The following is a 20,267-nucleotide window of genomic DNA, read 5'->3' as shown; positions in this document are numbered from 1 at the left end:
TGGCGGCGGGCAGAGGCGGCGGCGCACGGGCACCTGGCTGAACACCGGCACGCTCACCATGCTGCGGTCCTCCTGCATGGTGAAGGGGTTCACGCAGCCCAGACACAGGCACCGTGCCTCGGGCAGGTCCTCGGGGATGCGGCTGGGGTCGTGATTGATGCTGCGGGGAGCGAGCGGGAGAGGGCGCGTGGTGAAACTGGGCGGGAAAGAGCAGGGCGCCCTCTTCTTCTGCAGCCTCCCAAGAGCTGGGCTTCCCGCAGCACGGCTGGAGACAGCCTTAGGCAAGTCCTGTGCCCCGGGGTTTTCCCGGCTGAGGGTCGCCAGTCAGTGCCAGCTTTCTTTTCCCACCCAGTAAGATGCCCATCCCAGCACCAGAGTCCTGTGGGCACCGCAGAGAGGCCTAAAGCCTCCCTCTGTTCCCTGGTCCTATTTTGATATTTGAGGGAAACTTAATCTGTAGAAATAAAATGCAAGCCTATTGAAGCTTACAGTACACTGCAAGAGGAGCCCAGGGACCTGGTTTGATTACGATTTGGTCTGCGAAGTGCACTCATTTACTAGGTACTTTTACACACTCAGTGTGTGAGCGGTCCTGCCCTAAACTTTAGTTGCTCCCTGTGAACAAAAGAAATGTGCTCGGTCCCAGTGCACCTAGCACACAGGAGCTTGCTCTGTGACCTTACCTCCCTGGGCCTTGGCTTCCTCTTCTGTTAAATGGGGAGGAGGGTGGGTGACCCACACCCTAGAAGTCTGCCACATCAGCACCCTTATCATACTTGGGAGCTTGTGGGACAGGCAGAACCTTCTGAACCACAGCCAGCGGCAAGCGTTTCTACAGAGTCCCAGCAATACACTCACACATGAAAGTGTGGGAAGCTGGACTGTTACCTATCCTTACTGATGCTCGGAATTCAAGGCTTTGAGCTGCAACATAGTAGCCACTGGCCCCAGTGCTAACTTTAATTTCATCAAAATTTAGTTCTCCCTTCTCGGTAGACCCATTTCAATTGCGCAGTTGCGACCTGAGGCCAGTAGACTTTTTACACCCTTGCAGAACATTCTAGTCAACGGTGCGACTTTAAGGTCTCCAGATGTAAGCTGTTTGGCTGGAAGATCTTTGGCCTGGGTCAGTGAGTGAGCACATTTCAACACTTATTTATACACCTCTGGGTACCAGGCACTGAGCTAGGAAGTGGAACTGGAATCAAAGTAAGACTCTGCTTTTGTCTTCCAGGGCCACAGGATCGATTCTCAAGCCAAAACTCCACTGTGCATCTGAATCATGTGCAGTTACAGTGACACCGTGTTCTGGGCATCAGCCTGGAGGACTGACCGGGTGAGGCATGAGGACTCAGGTGACTTTGATGCAGGCATTAGGAGGGTCCCTGTCTGAGCATGGGAGATACATCACCTCGCCCAACAATGTCTCATGAAGAGCTGTGACTAAGAAGTAACCACACTGCTACACAGAGTAACATTTGGGGAAGGCCTCACATGCGTTTAAGCTGGGACTTCTGGAATAATCAAGGGAGTGCTGTGCATAGAGATACTTTTTAAACTAGCCTGTGAAGAAGGTACCACCGTCACCTCCATTTACAGTTGGGTAAACCGAGACTCAGAAAGGCTCATCAACTAGCCCAAAGCCTCACAGCCCGTAAGAGACAGAGTCAGGATTCAAACTCAGGAACTGAGACTCCTGAATCCAGGGTGTTGCCTGTCCGGGAGACAGGGACCGCAGGAAGGCCAGCCTACCTGTATCCCCAAGGAGATAGGCTCCTCCTGTTGGACAGCCACAGCTGTAGGTTGACCTCACACTTCCTCACAGCTGGCTCCGAGCTGTTCCTCAGCTGTGCCACCACCTCACCCAGGTTCCTCTCGTACTCCTCCAAGCGAGCATAGGGCTTCACCCGAGACACCAGGTCCAAGGGCACCTGGTGAGGCCCTGGGGCCAAGGTCCCAGGCCGCCCTTGCCCCTTCCTCTTGCCTTTGGGGCTCCTGGGCTGGCCCAGCCCCAGGAAGATGGAAATGGCGAGAAAGAACATCTGGGAGAAAAGAGCACTGGTCAGAGGTAGGACAGCCAAGGCTCTGGGCCAGGGCGTGGGGTCCAGGGAGGAGAAGGAAGAGGGCGGGGCTCCGCAGGGGCCACCCTCAGCAGCCGCACCCAGCCTGCCCCGATCACTTCCTGTGAACCGCTCTGAGGTGGGTACCAGGGACAATTTCCTCTTCCTCCCTTCACGTCGAGCTCATCTTGGAGTCCTAGAAGTAGGGCATCTCCTAACCCCTTTCTGCCACTTGCTCCCTCTGCGGCACTGCTCCACCCTCTGACACTGACAGATCTGCTGCCTCCTGCTTCTCTTCCCAGACTGCCTCTGGGTCTTGCACTCAGTGTTCCACACCGAGGCCAGAGCAACTGTTTAAAAGACAAAGGTGACAGCACCACCTTCGCTTCACAGCGTTCACACTGCCCTTGGAGGTGTCCCAGGCCCTCCCTTCTCCCTCGCCCTTCAGCCTTCTCCCAGTCACTTGCTCTCCTGCCTCGGGCACAGCATAGGCCTCTGCCTCCTCTCTCACTTTGTACTCCTGCGTTGGCTCTAAGGTCACTGCCTCGGGGATGCTCTGGGCTGTCCTGGGTGCTCCTTACCCCTGCGCCCTGAATGCCCGGCATCTCCCCTTTTCACAAGTAAGTCTTCTGTACCTCTGTCCCCTACCAAGCAGGCTCCCGGAGGGCACTGATTGGGTCAGTTTTCACACTGTCTTACCCCGACCGCTTCGGCCTGCTGTGAGCACACAGAGGGGTGGCCGCCACCATCCAGCCCTGTGTAGCTGACAGTGCAGTAGGGAAACGGCTCTAGTGAGGAGCACAGGGATGGGCCCATGCAGGGGTGGCAGGAGAAGAGCTGGGCTCCTGCTTAGCCTGTGCCAGGCAGCGGTGTAGCCAAGCTTTTCTGCCATGGGGACATGACAGGTGAGGCTTGTAGGATAAGAGGGAGGCAGACAGGGTATGGGGTATATAGGTGTCTTCCAAGCGAGGGAAACAGGGAGGAGGTTTGGGTCCATCACAAGCTTTGGTGAAAGGAAAGGGTGAGGCTGAAAGGGGCGCGGGGAGAAGGGAGCGTGGGCTGAGCAGGGAGAACCAGGCAGGTCCCCAGCTCCCCGTGGGGCTCCATTTCTGGGCCTCTCTTCCAACCGACAAATGGCCACCCCTTCCCCGGGCACTGCACACCAAGAAAGCCTGTAGTTCTCATAGAGAGATGACTCCCCAGGAGCCCAGGGAAAGAGGAGCCAGAGCTGGCAGACAGACTAACTTCCGGGTAAGTCTTACCTCCTAGCTGCATCTAGCCAGGCCCACACCTTCCCGGAATCCCTCAGCCTACAGCCCACAAGGCCTGACTGATCCAGGCTTCCCGGCAAGCCTGGACCCTGAGGAACAAGCTCCTGCACGGCTCCTCTTGGCACAAATCTATGAGCGATTCAGGTTGCTAAATCTGCCCTTTTTGGTCCTAGATTCTGGCGCAAAAAAAAAAAAAATCTGCCTGACAATGGGCTCTCTCACCAGAGCTTCTCACATGCCAGTTTTTTGGGGTTTTTTTGTTTTGTTTTGTTTTGAGACAGGGTCTCGCCATGTAGTTCAGTTGGCCTTGAACTCATCATGCAACCCAAGCAGGGTGCTGGGATTGCTGGCGTGCACATCACCATGCCCAGCTTTATATGCTGCTCTTAAACCCTGGCTCTCTACTCAGAGAAACCCAGAGGAAACTCAGCCCCTCCCCAAACTTGCCAGAAGAGAACCAGAAACAGAAGGACTTGCCCAAGGTCACACAGCCTGCCCCGGGGACTAGGAGGCAGCCTGGAAAAACCCTGGTCTCTGAGCTTGCCAGGATCTCCCCAGATGCCTCTTCCTGAAAGAGCTTCAGTGTGGACGGCTGAGCCCCAGTCCAGGGCCCAAGCTACTGGCCATGGCTGCGGGCTGTGAGACGGGTCTCTGTTCCTCTCTAGTCCTAGAGGAGAAGACAGGGAACTCGCCTCTGCAGCCTCCAACCCAAACAGAGGCAGGCATTAATCAATAGGACAGAAATGCTACAGCATTGAGGCCGACAGGGTGGGGGCAGGGACGCCACGTACCAGGTTGTGTGGCCAGTCCATCCCGCCTCGCCGGCGGTCGGCCTGCAGCTGCTGCCGCCTGGGACCCCAGATGCCGCTGTGGAGAGAATGGCAGTGACAGGATGGAGCGAAGCAATTATAGCTGCCAGGGGGCTGCCGGGGGAGCGGGTGGGTGGGCTCGTCATCAGCCAGGAGGCTTGGGCCCCAGCTGGCCGGGCCTAGTGCACAGGCAGGCGGCGAGGGCTATGTGGGCAGGCCAGGAGCTGGGCTGAGGTGCCCAGGGGCTGTTGACCAAGGGACAATGCCCTGTGTGTCTGGCGGGCCCTGGCTGGTGGCACCTCCGCCTGTGGCCTGCGGCTGGTCGGCTGGCCAGCACCCGCAGGGCCAGCTAAGACAATCAGCTTCGTTTGCTTTGGGGATAGCCAGGGATGGCTGGTGGCACCTCCGCCTGTGGCCTGCGGCTGGTCGGCTGGCCAGCACCCGCAGGGCCAGCTAAGACAATCAGCTTCGTTTGCTTTGGGGATAGCCAGGGTGAGGGTGGAGGAGGGCTGGGCGGTTGGTCGGTCAGGAGAGGGTGTGGGCCAAGGCCAGGACACAGGCCCTATCTCCCAGGGAAACAGCCTCAGGCATTCCCAGCTCTGCCTGCCCCACTATTGCACAGATGGGAAACTGAGGTTTAAACACATGTCGTCTGTGCAGCTAGGGGTGGTGCCTTGTTCCCACCCAGAACTCCATCTGCCGCCCCATGCTGTTTGTCTTGGGAGATTTCCTGCACAAAGCCAGCTTGCTGTGAAGCTGTGAACATCACACCAGCTGACCCACAGATACACGAAGATCTCATGGCCCCATGCTCTCCTGTGTATACAAGGTGTCCCCTCCCAGCGCCTGGCCCTGGTGGCTGCTTGTGACCTTCCTTCTCTTTCAGCCTGTTTCCCTCTCTGTAAAATGGGAGCTGTGCCCACGAATAGACAATCACCAGCGCATTGCTGCTGAAGTCTTTCTGAGCCCTGCGTCCCACATCTCTAGAGTGGGAGTAACCATTTCATCTACTTCTCAAGGCTGCTAGAAGGAGTAAAGGAGATAACTCACGTTAAGTAGCTGGCATGGTGCCTGACACATAATAAGTGCTCAACAAATACTTTGCTGTTTATTATAAAAACTATGATGCAATTATTTTATACTTATGATTACAAACAGTAGCCATTCTGATTTGCATTGGCAGTAGATTGGTTCTCATCAGTCAGCCAGCGGCCCTCTCCACCCGTCACGCCCACCCGCCTGGCTGAGAGAGTTCCAGTCTTTCCAGACTCCGCCACAACTTCATGAGCTCAAGTAACCCCGGGGTCCACGCGGCCTGGACTCTCATGCTGGCCACGGTCTCTCACCTCCAGGGAGCAGCTGGACGTGAGCAGGCGCGAGTCCACCCAGGGAGGCGGGAGTGGGGAGTGTGAGGCCAACCGGAGGCCCCTGTTCACAGGCAGCACTGCTCTGTCTCGCTCAGGGCTAGTCCTGGCCATTTACAGGAATTGGTGAAGGGAAGAGCGCAGGGCGCGAGCGCTCCTGAGTGTCACAAGATTAATCTGCCCAGGGCAGGTCTCCACAGCATAGCTGAGAAGCTGGCTGGGGCCCGAGCTCCTCGAGAGATACCACCATATTTGGTCAAATACGAGACAGGACTGTGTTCTGTCGCTGGAAACTCCAGAGGGAGGGGGACTCAAAAATACCTCCTTGGGGAAGAAGGGCCCCCACCCCCAGCCCCGGCGTCCCTGCCCCTCCACCACCTTCCTCTGAGGGGCAAGTGGGGGCAACCTGGTGGTGTTCTTTGGTGGCTTTTTGCTACACCCCCTGCAGCCAGGTGACCTCTCCCCATATCCACAGAAAGTGAGAGCTAGGGTGCAGGCGCTCCTCCACTCCTCAGGACCCCTGAAGCTACCAGGCTCCTGACCTGTTGCCACATACACCCCTGACTTCTTCCTCCTCAAACCAGAATGCCTTGGCCTCTCCAGCTCCTGACAGTGGTTCCAGGGTCTCAGCCTCGGAGTCCCAGGAATCCGCATTTCAACCCAAACCCAGCCTGGCAGCTACAGGGGTCCTCACCCCTTGTGTAGCCCACTCCCTCCACCTGTTTTACTAAAGGAGGCTAAAGGCCAAGAGAGGCAGGGACCCTGCCCGAGCTCCTTTAGCACATTTGTGCCAGAGGTGGGAACAGATCAAGTCTCCCAGTTCTTCGCACTGCCACCCGCTTCGGGTTTACACCAACAGCCCTGGCCAGCCTAGGCCTACTGGCTGGTCTGGAGGGGGCCAAGGAGCCAGGCTGAGAGAGCGAGGCCCCTCCCAACAGGGAAGCACAGAGAGCTCCAAGGCAGGTGCCAGTGGCCACCCTTGGATTTCTCACTCCTGAATGTCCCAGGCCAGGAAGGGGCCCTTCCCTCCAGCCTGGGCATCTGCAGCCACTGGAGAGTCCTCTTCCCTTAGGGACCTCCTGAGTAAACCGGTAAGCACGGACCCGTGAGGTCAGTGCCAGGCCTGAGAGGGAGGCCCGGGAGGTAGGGATTCCGGGGGCTGTGTGTGTGAGGCTAGGGTCCTTGGGTCCCTGCACAGGGGGTGACGGTCAGCGTGGAGGAAGAGCGGCGGATGAAGGAGAGTTGGCAGGTCGGCCTGATCTGCGCTGAAGGCCACAGCTGAGGCCCAGGGGAAGCAGTGCCCTGTTCGCCAGCAGGTGGCGCCCGCGGGAAGCCAGACAGCGGCGAGGAGCGCGGCGAAGCCTACAGGACTGAGGTCCGGCCTGTGCCGTCGCCCCACTTGAGGAGGGACCCTGCGATGGATGCAGACCAGGGCCCAGTACACAGCCTACCAGTGTGAAATGAGGGCCTGGTCCCCCTACTGTGCACCAAGCCCTAGGCACGTGACACCTGGGCACTACGGTTCTCTGAAAATAAGTTCGTAATGATGAAGCTGCTGCTAACCTCGAGCCTAACTACCAGGTCCCGCACTCTCCTTCATATGCGAACCTTCACTTCAAGGAGCACCCCACCCTGCATGGAGCAAGGACAGGAGGATGCCGCGGCCTTGCCAACATCCTCAAACGACTGGGCCTGCCAGTCCAAACTGGAGTTCACAGGGGCCACGAGGGCTCCTGGCTGTGGGCACCACTACCCCAACGTATCTGGTGCTTGGCAAGTGCACGGCGAATACCTGATACACTGGATCAAACCAACTGTAGTAGTAGCTGTGATGGCGGCTGGGTGGCCAGAGCAGCAAGGGCCCAGAGGAGGAGCCGCAGACCCGCAGAGTAAACTCAGGTTCCTGGGATTCCCAAGAGTCTTAGTCCTGTCTCTGTGTCGTCACAGCCTTGCGGGCTTGGGAAAGCCGCTTGACTTTTCTGAGCCTTTAGCTCCTTCTGCCCAGCAGAGCTAGTAAAACTCAGCTATCAATTATGGTGAGGCTCAAAAAAGATGAGACAGACGAATGCATTCTCTTAACACAGTGCTTGGCAAAAGTGGAGAGCTCAGTGGATGGTTACTGCAGTTGTCATTGCTAGTCCTAAAAGAGGTTTTGAGTTGGGCTTTTGGGGATGCTCCTAGGTAGGAATGGCCTTAAGAGATCGGGAGGAGGCTAGAACCAGTGAAACAATGCAGAGTCCCCCGTTCAGTGAGCCCACCTGGGAGCCTCAGCCGGGCCCACAGGCCACAAGGGACTTGGTCTGAAACCTTGTGCAGATGGACCAGGAAAAGCAGAGAGAAGCGGCAGGAAGCTGGCAGGCGCCTTTGCTGGATGCAGCCCTCCCCCCACCCTGGCTCCTCCACGTGCGCCACCCCTCTCCTGGGCAGAAATTCTTCTCCCAGGACCATATTTGCACAAATGCCTGCCTCACTGCTCACTGCAGAGCCCCAGCCAAGAGGGACTATTTTAAGCTCCCTGGATGGGAACATTGTTGGTGGGAACAGTCCCAACTAGCAAGCTCCCGGTTCTCAAAAAAGGGAAAGGCCTGGGTGAAGGGGCGGCCCCTAGGACATGCGGAGGGGCTGTCGTATCATCGTGAGCCCCTGCCCAGGCCAGGTGCCAGTGCCTGCGTCCCTGGAAGTCCAGGAAGTGGGAGTCGGGCGCTGTCTGAGGGGGTGCCGAGATCATCCTCTGCCAGACTCCAGTCTAAAGACACCAACTTTGTTCTTCTGGGTTGCCGAGTGATTCCACACCGTACCTAGGTCCTTGTTAGCACTCATCCCCCCAGACCAAGAGAGACAGGGAGGTGCCTCCTCCAGCCTTTACAAGTGTAGGACCCACTGAAGGGTCTGTGCTGATGCCTTCCCTACAGCAAGCACTTAAAATTTGGCCAGTTTGGGCTGTTTTCTTTGTAACTTGGTTTGGCTCGGTGTGTGCCTGTTTGTTAAGTGGTGTTTTTGTGGGTGGGTGTGCTATTTTTGTTTTCTGATTCTTGTGAAGAGCCAGTTTAGACTAATATTTAAAGGACAGACTGAACCTGAGTGACCTGACCCCTAGCGCAGCAGCTCGGTCACCTTGGGCAAGTGACCTCACCTGCCTGAGCCTAGGCCTCGAGGTGGGCATGCGGGCGAGGCCAAACTCCCACAGTGCTACTCAGGGCGGGTGCTCAGGGATGGCCCTGCTATTTCTTATGCTGTCATACACATCGCTTGACTAGGCACAATCAGGTGACGCAGAACCATTCTAGTCAGTTCTAGAACTTTCTGGATGCTAGAGCTAGTTGCCAGTAGAGCAGATTGCGCTGCAAAGGACTGAGGTCCCTATTGGCCTAGGCATCTCAGCAGAGCCTGGAGGACTGGTTGGGACACTGTGGTGGTGCGCAAGATGAGGAAGGAGATGTCCTGCTTGAGTTTTAAGTTTCCTTCCAAGCTGAGTGTGGTGATGCACATCTGTAATCCCAGCATTCTGGGAAACTGAGCAGCAGGAGAATCTACATTTCAAGCCCAGCCCAAGCAATTTAGCAAGACCTTATTTCAGATGGTGTCGGGGAAGGGAGAGAGAATAGGGCCTGGTGGTGCCTACTTGTGATCCCAGTACTTGGGAGGCTGAGGCAGGAGGATCATTGCAAATTTAAGGCCAGCCTGAACTATATAGTGAGACACTGTCTCAAAAAAACAAAAAAAGAAAAAGAAGGACAGATGTGGTGGTGCACGCCTATAGTCCCAGCAACTGGGAGGCTGAGGCAGGAGGATTGCCACAAGTACAAGGCCTTCCCAGGCTACATAGTGAGTTTAAGTTCAACGTGAACAACAGTGAGACCCTATCTAAAAAATAAATAAATAAAAGGAGAGGTAAGCTGAGGAAGCTGAGAATGTAGCTCAGTGTGGAGGCCCTGGATTCAATCCCCAGTACTGCACAAAATAGCTCCCTTCCAGTGTTGGGAGGTCTGGACCTTCTGCCCAGGCTTTGGCCCCTGTGGGGCTGCGTGCCTTCACTTGCCCAGACCTGGGGCAAGGAGCTGGTGGGGGACGTGGAATAAACAGCTGACCCCCACTCCGCCCACCCACACAGCCCCCCTTCCCCGGTCCCAGGGGATGTTTATGCTCTGGTCAGAGTTTATAGGACATCTGGATTTACAAGATCCAGAATTCTGACTTTTCCCCCAAAGCTGTCAGCCCCTCCTCTTACTGGGTAGCTCAGCGTCTATTTGGGGTCAGAGGCCCCGCCCTCCAGCAGAAGGAGGGAAAGGGGGTGGACAGCCTGAGAAATGTCCCCTTCAGGCCCCAGAGCAGAGACTTGGTGGAGGAATTCAGCCAGGCCACGCGGTGCAGTGTGGGAAGGAGAGGGCTGGGGTATCCTGCTGCTGACAGGACTCTGGGCGCTGGGCGGAGCAGTGGCAGGAGCCGGCTCCTCACAGGCTCCTCACCATGGGGTTTGGTGCCTGCTGCCTAAGCATGGGGTTGGGCGTCGGGACTCGTCGGAGTCGGTCTTGGATACAGGCTGCAGTTACTACCAGCTCAGACAGCGCTTGTCTGTCCGTGTTGTGGACGGTGTCTTGGATATGTGCCCTGTTTGGTTGTTGTTTTGAGAAGCCATGCAGGCCGTGAGCCTGTCCTACCCCAGACAGGGAGCCTGGGGAAGTATGAGCAGCGCAGAGCTTGCTGAAGGATGCCCTGCTGCCGGCCGTTGTAGGGCCAGCGCAACTCTGAGACACACGACACCACCCTCGCGCACGCAGCTTTACCGGCTGCAGTCAAGGCCTCTGTCCCTGTCCTCCTGACCCCATAAGCCACTCAGACTCTTGGGGCCACCGTGAATCCCGATGTGGCCTCCGTGTAAGGCTTGCCCCTGTGACCTGGACCTGTGGGAGACAAGGTTGAGCGGCTGCCCCCGGAGGTGGTCTCCATGTCTCTCCCCGGGCTCTGTCGGGGTCTGTGAGCTGTGACCTTCAAGGCATCGGCCTGTTGGCACTGAGGGGCCTCGAGGGCTCTCCAAGGTCCATTCGCTTCCCTTAAGAAGTGTGTATTGAATGCCCAGTTGTGCCCTTGCTGTTCCAGGCCTGCGGGGACATCTAAGACTCTAAGCTTAGATTCCAGTGGAGGGTGGTGGATATGACGATGGCAGTACTTCAGGACCAGCCTGTGCCTCAGCGGCTCTGAGCACCCTCTCCTCTCTGTCTCCTGCAACCCCCGCATCCGTGGGAACTGCTGGGTCTTCTGGGAAGCCTGTGACCTCGGCCCGCGGGGCATGTGGAGGAAGGTACAATGTCTCCAGAACGTGAAAACTTGCCAAATTTCCATTGGAAGGTCAGTTCCCATAAACACTGTGAGGAAAGAGGAAGAAGGGGCCACTTCCAAAGTCTAGTTCCCAAGAAGGAAGCCTCACTAATCACCGCGGTGTTAGAAGGCAGCTTTGTGGCTGGAGAGGCAGGAGAATGCTGCGGGCCAAGGCAGAGGCTGATAACGGTGGCCTGGTGACAAGGGTGATAGGCTGAGAGGTGCTTTGAGGTCCACGGTTTGAAAACCCCACATCCGTGACTCTGTTCACTCCCTGGATCGAGCCATATGAACACAAAGATTTTCCACAGGAGGCAAGAGGCCAGAGGATGGGAATCACCTGCCCATTGTCACCACGGTGAGGAAAAAGGGGGACAGAGCTTGGCATAAGTCTGGTGCTCGCGGTCACTTTGGCCACCAGCTAGCCCAACTTTTGCCCCAGTTCAGGGAAAGGAATGAGCGTTAGAACTGGTGGCTGTGGAAGGTGAGTGTCGCACCACTAGGCAGTGTCTGTAGAGGGCCGAAGGCCAGGCAGGAGCCTTCCTGCCACCACTGCGCGCTCTGTGCGCGTCCACGTAGAGGGAAATGTGCCCGGGGAGAGGGCTTCATGCCAGAGGAACACACTTTCTGAGTCAGCTCTGGGGAGAACGCAGGGGTCAGGCTGACCCTGGTCTCCTGCTCCCCTGTACTATACTCTTGGGAAAAAAACAGGGATTGTTTGGCCCTCAGTGTATCACACAGCTATGTTTTAAAAAAATTTTTGTGTTCCATAGGAGATTCCCGGGGATTGAACTCAGGACCTTGCACTTGCGAGGCAGGCAGCGACACCACTGAACTAAATCCCCGGCCCTCCCTCGAGTCTTGTTTCAACCTCTCAACGCCAACCTAGTCAGCTCTGACAGTCACACTCGAGAATCACTCCCCAGGACTATCGGGTCATTTTGTTGGCTTCTCTGTAATGCTTTTCTTAAATGCTCCTTGGTCTCATATTCATTGTTTCAAATGTCCCTGTTCTTCATTCTGCTGATTACAAATCGGCTGATAATATCCAGAGCAAAGCTCCTCCCCTAACCCACAGCAAGCAGTATCAATCAAGGTGGGCAGAACAGTGCAAGCAGCAGCCCCCAAATACAGGGCAGCACAGCCCCGAAAGGTGTCCTTATCGCCTGTGCCACATGTCCTGCCTGGTACAGGTGGGCAGCACACACTCTGCCCCTAGGAATCGCTCCAGGACACAGTGGCAGGCACTTCAGCATGACACTCACTGCTACAAGCACACACATGGTCAGATCTGCAGAAGTAAGAATGGGTCCTGGAATCTGCTCCAACCACAAGCTTCCTTTGAGCAAATTCTTTCCTTTTGAAGATTTTGCAGGGTTAGCAGACTCGTGGTTCCTTGGCATTGCTCAGACTCCATATGCCCGTGGGCTCGTCACTTCACCATCAAGATCCAGCCCATGAGCGTGAGATGGCTGAGGTTACTGCCCCGACCCCAAGTAGCAGGGCCCTGAGACAGGGTTAGGGTCACCCTCTCACCGACACAGAGGGTCTGGTCCCACAGTGCTAGAGGATGTGGGTCCCTTCCCTGTCCTGTAAGAGTGGGTGGAGCTTCTTCATGGTCATCGGACTTCCTAGGGAAGTTAGGCCCCTAGATCACCTCCCTTCCAATATTCTCCCCAGAAATTGCCCTGCCCATGTGAGGCCTTAAGCTTCCCAGCCCTCTACTCCCCATTAAATACTGTACAGTCCCTATTTGTCAGGCACTGGGATTCCAAGGGAAGGAGCTTAATCAAGCCCTCTGTTTTGGTTGCATAGCTAGTACAACTGCGGCAGGTATGTTTCCATGAGGGAGATGGCCAGGCACGACCAGGCATGACAACCAGAGGTGTCTCAGGTGAGCTCGGGAGGCCCAGACCATCAGTGCTGAGCCCAGGAACAGCTCACTTGAGCATACAGTGACTCCAGCTCACACACAGCGCCATCGCACAGCAGGCTCACTTTGAGCAAGGTATATCCTCCACACAGTCGAGCTTTAAGGCCCTTTGTCCTTTTCCTTGTGCGACGTTCTGTTTTTCTTTCTGTTCTGGTTTGTTTATTTTATGGTGCTGGGGATGGAACCCATGATCTTCACATGACAGGCAACCTTTCTGCCACTAAGCGACATCCGCAGTCCCTCTTTTACTTCTTTGTCTGCTTCTCAATCTGTGAAATGAGCCCGGCTCCCAGAACGAGCTCTGTGACGTCAGGGGGTGGGACGTCAATGCGAAGAACGTCAAATGTTGGACGTCAGCATGGCGGCATGCCTGCTAGCGGTGCTGCCGTGTGCTTATGTCACAACCTGGGCTCTCGCAATTCTACCAGTTTTATTCCTTGCAATAGTTAAGGAATTGTCACTTTTTCCCTCATTAGCCATCTTCATTTTTTTAAAAATTCATTTGTCATCAGAGAGGGCTTAGAGGTGAAAACTTGAGGCAGAAAATGGCTTATCTGTCTTTGCGACCCCAGAGCAGATTTATGCAGTTTCATTTTCAAGTTCTTTTGAGGAGTCCAAAGAAGAAAGATGGAATTTGAAAAAAGAATCCTTTCTTGGGCTAAAACTCAGTGGTAGATACATAAATCAACTATAGGATGTCAGAGTCGGAAGAGACTTTTAGAACCATGCCCAGCTCCTCCCATAGAAGTCCAGAGAAGGACGGACACAGATGCAATGTCACACAGCTATTCAGTGGCAGAGTTGGGACCTGCTTGGGGCTCTTCCCTGTCACTAAGGGGACACCATACTTCCACACTGGGATGCAGGAGGAGGGGATCACCTTGGAGTTATGGCTTGTCCTCATTTAAGAATTGTACTCTAGCACAGTCGTAAAGTCAAGAGCCTTATAAACATTACCTTATTAAGGCTTCTTGGAGATCCAAGGTCACAGCCTCTCTGGGTCATGGGACATGATTTGAGCATCCAGGAACAAACAGAGGGTAAAGTTACATTTTTCACTTCATTTAAGAGACCTGGCTTCTAATTATAGGATTTGTTTAATAGTCCTGGGTGGTTTACAAAGGCCTGGAGTCAGCCGGCAGCCCTGAGGAGTGTCAGATAGAAGATGTGGGCAAGGGTGGGGCCTTGAGGCAGGCAGGGTGCCTCTGCAGCACAGGGGAGAGGTGGACAAGCTGAGGTGGCTCAAGCCAAACCCTGGAAGGATGTATTGAAATGATTTTCTCTAATCCCACTGCTCAGGTTGCTCTCTGTTGGAAATCATCTCCTCTCTGTTAGCATAACCTTTTCGTATGTGGGGCAAGGGTGTGGATCTGTTCCACAGCACGAAGGTGAAATAATCATCCCTTTGCTCTTGTCATCCATGTCAAATTGAACCCTCCTACAGCAGCAGTCACGATTAGTGACCCCTCTCCCTGGGAGAAAATGGGTGAGGTCCTGGCTCCAGGTCCATGCCTGTCACTGTAGTTGTGTTCCTTATCTAACAACATCAGGGGTGGGCACTGGAGGGGTGACGGTGAAGGGCCCCAGCCTCCTGCAGCCAAGGTGGGGTGCAGAGGATTTTCCAAGCCTCCCCCACACCAAGATGGTGAAGGCCAAGTTAATATAAAGCCACGTGGTCAGGGCTGTAAGACAAGCTCATCCCAGGCTCCCACCACTCAAGGAAACTCCAAACTCTGGCCTGGCCATTCCTGAGTCAGCATGGACTTTTGTGTGTGTGTGTGTGTGTGTGAGAGAGAGAGAGAGAGAGAGAGAGAGAGAGAGGGAGGGAGGGAGGGAGGTGGGGGAGGCTGTTTTTCCCTTCCCTTCCTCACTAGCAAGATATCCAACCCTGTTATTATACAAATGGGAAAGCTGAAGCCCAGCTTGGGGAAACCGTGTCCCTAGCGTCACCTGGACAGTCAGTTTCTGGGTTTCTGCTCACACTGTTTCCTTTGTTTTCAAATGCCCTTCCCTGCTTCCAAGACCTGCTTCCAAGAAGGGAGTCCTCAGGCTCCTGGCAGAAAACGAGCTCGCAGGATGCTCTGTGCACCCCTGTGACGCTGCACAAAGCAGTCACTGGCTTTCTGCCTGCCTTTCTCCAACAGCCAGTGGAGCTCGCTGTCTGTATCTCTGGAGTAGCTGTCCTCAGTGAGAGGGACACCGAGGAGAGGACTTCAGTGCTTAAGACCTGGATGAGCAAATGAACAAATGCAGGCGTACATTAATTCCTCCCTCTTCTGAAATCATTTGTGCTTTTCTGAGACCTCTCATGTCACAGAATGCTGGCTTCCTTACAACACAGTTGTCTGTAGAGGACATCTCTCTTCCTCTCTCTTTCCCTCTCTTCCCTCTTCTTTTGTTTCTTTTGCCTTTAAATCTCAGAGAGAGACAGATTCCAAGAACACTGAGTCCCTGGATTTAGCCATGCCTAAAACTCAATCTACCAGCCAGGCGTGGTGGCGCATGCCTGTAATTCCAGCACTTGGGAGGCTGAGGCAGGAGGATCGCTGTGAGTTCAAGACCGGCCTGGCTACATAGTGAGTTCTAGGTCAGTCTCAACTACCTAGTGAGATCCTGTCTCAAAAAGCAAAAAACAAAACAAAAAGAAAAGACTCAATCTACCCATGAACTTTTTAGTCCCATGGGTTAATGAATTCCTTTTTGTTTCAAACCCATAAACACTTGAGTTTCCATTTCTCTTCAATAAAAGAGAATTGATGGATCCAGCATATTATATTCCTTCCTTTGATTGTATTAGAAGTGGCCTGACCTCCCTTTATATCCACCGTGGTGCAGAGCACAGGACTGTCTGTATATATAGCAGAGACTCAGACATGTTTGTTTAAAAGAGCAGTTCGCACAGCCTGGGCCCTTAACCAGTGACCTAGCAATGGGGAGAGGAGACGTTTGCAGTGTGATCCCTCCTCTGTGGTCCTCAGGCCCCTGCCTAGGCTCCACCAAGTGGGCAGAGTAATGACCCTGTCACACGTGGGATCTTAGGGGTCCCTGCCACACAGCACGTCAGTGACACAGCAGGGTGGAGAGCTTGGCCTCCTTCTTTAGTTCCTTCTTACCATTTATCATGTGATGTAGAGACTACTGGGTTTGATTGTATGTGCACACGACAGTCACACAAGCAAAACAGAGGCAGCAGGACACTGGCAGAAGGAACTGGTTATCACTGCACCAGGGACCCAGCCCTACCTCTTGGTTCCTGAGGACAGTGTTGTTTCTAGTACCCTTGGCCCATGTGTTCAGTGGTGTGAAATCTTGCTGCTGTTAAATGACCAGGGGTAAGGTGGTAGGTACAGGGTACTGGGTTTAAGTTGGAGATTTGGTTTGACATCCTTTCTAACTTGCTTCAAGAGTGCCTTCTTTACTACGGAGTCTCACTAGTCAAAACTACATATCCCAGACTTCCCAAGGCTCAGGAGGAAGGCCCTTTTCCTGCTACTTTGTTGGAGCTGCTGCAAGCACCACCATGTGAGTTTCACCACAGTGATGCTCCAGCCCCATGCTCAGGGATGAGTACTGTCCATCCCTGCAAATTCATGTGTTGAAGCCTTAATCCCCAGAACCTCAAAATTTGACCTTATTTGGAAATAGGCCTCTGCAGATGTCATTAGTTAGGGTGAAGTCATACTAGTGTAGAGTGGGTCCCTAATCCACTATGACTGTTGTCCTTAAAAAGGGGAAATCTGGAGACAGACGCACAGAGGGTGGAGACCATGTGAACACGAAACAAAGACTGGAGGGGTGCATCTTCAGGCCGATGATACCAGAGATTTCCTGCAAACCCCTCAAGGGCTAGGGAAGAGGTACAGACCAGATTCTTTCTTCACAGCCTTAGGAAACCTCCTTGCCCACACGTTGACCTTGGGCAGCCACTCTCCAGAACCAGAGACGACACATTCCTGCTGTGGCAGCCCTAGCTGGCTAAAAGGACCAAGTTGCTGGCTCTGTGGGTGTCAAGAGGCAGTCGTGGCAGAGGCAGGCCCTGGTCTTGGAGACAGCAATGTGTTCTTAAGAGTTGGCAGTGGAGCCCCTGCCCTCCCCAAGCCCACTGCGAATCAGTCAGTTCTGCAGGCAAACAGAACCAAGAGGGTAAATGCAGGTATAGAGGGGAGATGTGTTGTGGGAATCGGTCGTGTGGTGTTAGGGGTCAGGAAGTCCCACCATCTGCCACCTGAAGTGGAGACCCAGGACAGCTGCTAACGTGACTCAGCGTGTTCAAAGGCCGAGAGCCAGGGGGGCCACTGATGTGAGTCCTGGAGGCCAAAGGCCAAATAATCGGGAGCTCTGACATCGGAGGGCATAAGGTAGATGTCCCAGCTCGAGAACAGGAGGTCAGGGTGGGGTGGTGCATGCCTGTAATTCTAGCTACCTGGGAGGCTAAGGCAGAAGGGTCACCAATTCAAGGCCCTGCTGGGCAAGGTAGCAAGACTTTGTCTCAAAATAATAAAAATGGCCAAGGACATAGCTCAGTGGTAGAGTGCCCCTGGGTTGGACCCTGGTACTGTAAATAAGTAAATAACTACCAGAGAGAAGGACTTTGCTGTTCCTCCGTAGTGTTGCTTCATTCAAGCCCTTCATGGATTAGCTGAGGGAGGGTCTTTCCTCAGTGTCCTCAGGGGCACACCAATTGCTTGCAGAAGCACTCTCAGAGACAACCAGAAACAGTGCTTATCTGGGCGTCCCTTAGCCTAGTCAAGTTGACACATGAAACTCACCTTCGCCCACCACCTTCTGATGGCAGTAGAGGTGGCATCTGTCCCCGCAGAACAACTCTGTGTAGTGTTATCCGAGTCATCCCCAAGAGTCCTGCCCAGACCTGGCGTCTCCATCCTCCCAGTGAGGTAAGCACTAAATTCCTGTTCTGTTCCATGAGCAGGAACGGTTTGCTTCCTACAACCAGACCCTGGCTGCTACCACATCATCACACGTGGAACACTACTTTACACTTTCAGTTTTACACGCTACTAAGTTCTAACACAAAGTAAGCTGTCAGGCACTGTGTGCCTTTTTAAAGGCGATCTTGACATTTTTCTTGCTAATAAAAAAAAATGGCTGATAGGAATTGGGGGAAATCAAATACAGAAAACTATAATGAAGTGTCTTAGTCACTTTCCTCATTGCTCAGACACAATACCCAGCACCAACAAATGAGAGCAGGAAAGGTTTATTCCGGCTCACAGTTTGTAGAGGTTTCAGTGCATAGCCTAGTGGCTCCACGGCAGGGCGGCCTGGCCAAGGGGAACGGCAGAGGAGAGCTGCTCAAGGATGACCCACAGGAAGTGAAGAGGACTCTGGAGGGGCCCGGAAGGGAGAGAGACCCTTCCAGGCCAGGCCTGCAGGCCCGTGACCCACCTGTCCGACCACACCCCACCTCCCAACAGCAGCAGGTCAGCTGTAAGCCCTCATGATCCTATTAGCTTCCAAAGGCCCCACCTGTGAGTTCCGGAGGCTCTTGGGATATCTAGATACAAACCGTAACGTGAAAGAAATCCAGATCTCCCAAATTCCCATCACCTGGAGACACCAACCTGCGTTCTTATTTTGTAGAACATTCCTCCACGTATTTCTCAAATTGCAATTTATACACACACACACACACACACACACACACACACGCGCGCGCGCGCGCGCAATTGCATGCACACCCACATGTGTCACTGAGGCCTTCCTTTGCACAGTTCAGGTGCCATTACTGTGGCCCAGTTGGTCCTGAAGGTTCACATGCCCACGGGCCATGCGCTGGTAACAGCAGGAAGGGACAGGCCCAGCCCAGCCGTCCTCTCCCTGATCCTCACTACCTCCCTCTTCACTCCAGGGTCCTGGTCATTACTGGTCTCGGTGGGGAGCGGTGTCCAGTCCCACCTGGTCCTATATTAAGGTGTTAACTGCGGTGGGAAGGCGGGAGCGACAATCACTCATCGTCACAATATCCCAAGTTGTGGGTCAAGCTCACAACTCCAGAAACGTCCACAGGGGTGGGAGCCAGTATCCCCCAGAACAAAGAAAGGCTATAAGGCAATCGCAGGGCCCTTCAAGCTGAGCCTTTCCCACTTCCGCCAGCACTGCCCACCGGACTGTCACATAGACTGGGGAGGACTTGGGCTGCACCACTGTTCGCTCCGAATCCCCAGCTGTGTCTCCCTGGAAAGCCGCACAAAGGTTTGTTACATCTTCTCCCAGGACAAAAAGCAACTCATGCTGCCCAGCTTTCCCAGAGAATTCTAGCTCCGGGCAGAGCATGGTGGCTTTCTGCCCTGGCTTGTCTGGACAGCAAACTAAGGGAGAGAGAAAAAACACAAATCCATCCTCCAGCAGGGCAACTGTTGTATGCCTACTTCCCCCACCCCACACAGACACTTCCTTTTATGCCAGCAGGATAACGTGACATATCCTTTGCTTTTAAAAATACAACTCTCAATAATATGCTGTGGACAGCTTTCGGGGGCATTGCTGCTTCTGAGAGATTGGTTGGTTCACAAGGCAAGTCATTGTAAGAGCGGCATCAGTAATCATTCATGAATTCACCTCCCAAGTTCAAACTTCATCAACACGTTTTGTGCTCATTGCAAAGAATATGCTGAGTTTAATTTTTAACACAAGGATTGTGGCCTGGTCCGATACATAATTGTTTACCAGCTGATCAGCTCTGCGCTGTGTCTTTGGATAGAATTGGTAGGAAGTCCGGCTACAGACAGGGGACAGAACATGTGGTGTGAGGTAACATTTATGGCTTCTCAGGGATAGAAGGCCTCTGCCTGCATGACCCGCCACTTCACCAAGACAGCCCCTGGGCCCATTTCTCCCTGTGTGTCTCCCCAGACTCAGTCATTCCTACGCAGGCTGGGCGTGGAGCCCACCTTCCTGAAGGCTCCGACTCTACCATTTGGAGCTGTTTCTAAGGGGGTATTGGATGGGGATTGAACACAGGGTTGCTGTACCAATGAACTCCATTCCCAGCCCTTTTTAGTTATTTTGAGACAGTATCTTACTTAATCCCTTAGGTTGACCTCAAACCTGCAGTTCTCCTGCCTCAGCCTCCCAAGTTTCTGGGATGACAGGCGTGTGCCACCATGCCTGGCTACCTGGAGGTCCGGTTACCCTGCAGAGAGGTGGAGGCGCTGTCTCTTCTCCTCCAGCTCCCCTCACCTTCCTGAACGGTTCCTTCTTCCCTTGACTGCCACCTTCGAGGACACAGAACTCTCCAAGGCAAACACACTCTCCCGCCTGCATCCTAACGAGTCTCCCCTTACCTCCAGGAATCCCTGCTCACACAGGCTAAGGCTGAGGTCCTGTCTGCCCCCACAAATGGGCTGCTTCTCCACAGTCTGGAAGGAAAAGCCCCTTCCCAGCGTGACTCACAGATGTAAGGTGCTCAGAAATCCCAAGTGACCGCACAGACAGAAAGAGAAACTGCTTCTGAAGCGTTCGAGACAAACTTACGGACACTGAGTCCTGAAAGG

At 54.2% G+C, this 20,267-nt stretch overlaps 1 protein-coding gene across 1 annotated transcript in view; it reads right to left on the bottom strand.

Moving 5' to 3' along the window:
* Positions 1 to 20,267, bottom strand: part of Il17b (interleukin 17B) — a 31,779-nt gene that overhangs the window by 691 nt on the left and 10,821 nt on the right. The window contains exons 2-4 of the mRNA XM_033766680.1: positions 4,123 to 4,198; positions 1,753 to 2,042; positions 1 to 160 (exon numbers count right to left, since the gene is read on the bottom strand). Of these exons, the coding sequence (XP_033622571.1) occupies positions 1 to 160; positions 1,753 to 2,042; positions 4,123 to 4,198 (526 nt within the window). The remainder of the gene's footprint in view (positions 161 to 1,752; positions 2,043 to 4,122; positions 4,199 to 20,267) is intronic.

Source organism: Fukomys damarensis, unplaced genomic scaffold (assembly GCF_012274545.1).
Source record: "Fukomys damarensis isolate Sample0158 unplaced genomic scaffold, DMR_v1.0_HiC HiC_scaffold_3, whole genome shotgun sequence".
Lineage (NCBI taxonomy): Eukaryota > Metazoa > Chordata > Mammalia > Rodentia > Bathyergidae > Fukomys > Fukomys damarensis.
The sequence above is the reverse complement of the archived record's forward strand: the minus strand, read 5'-3'. Positions and strand labels throughout refer to the sequence as shown.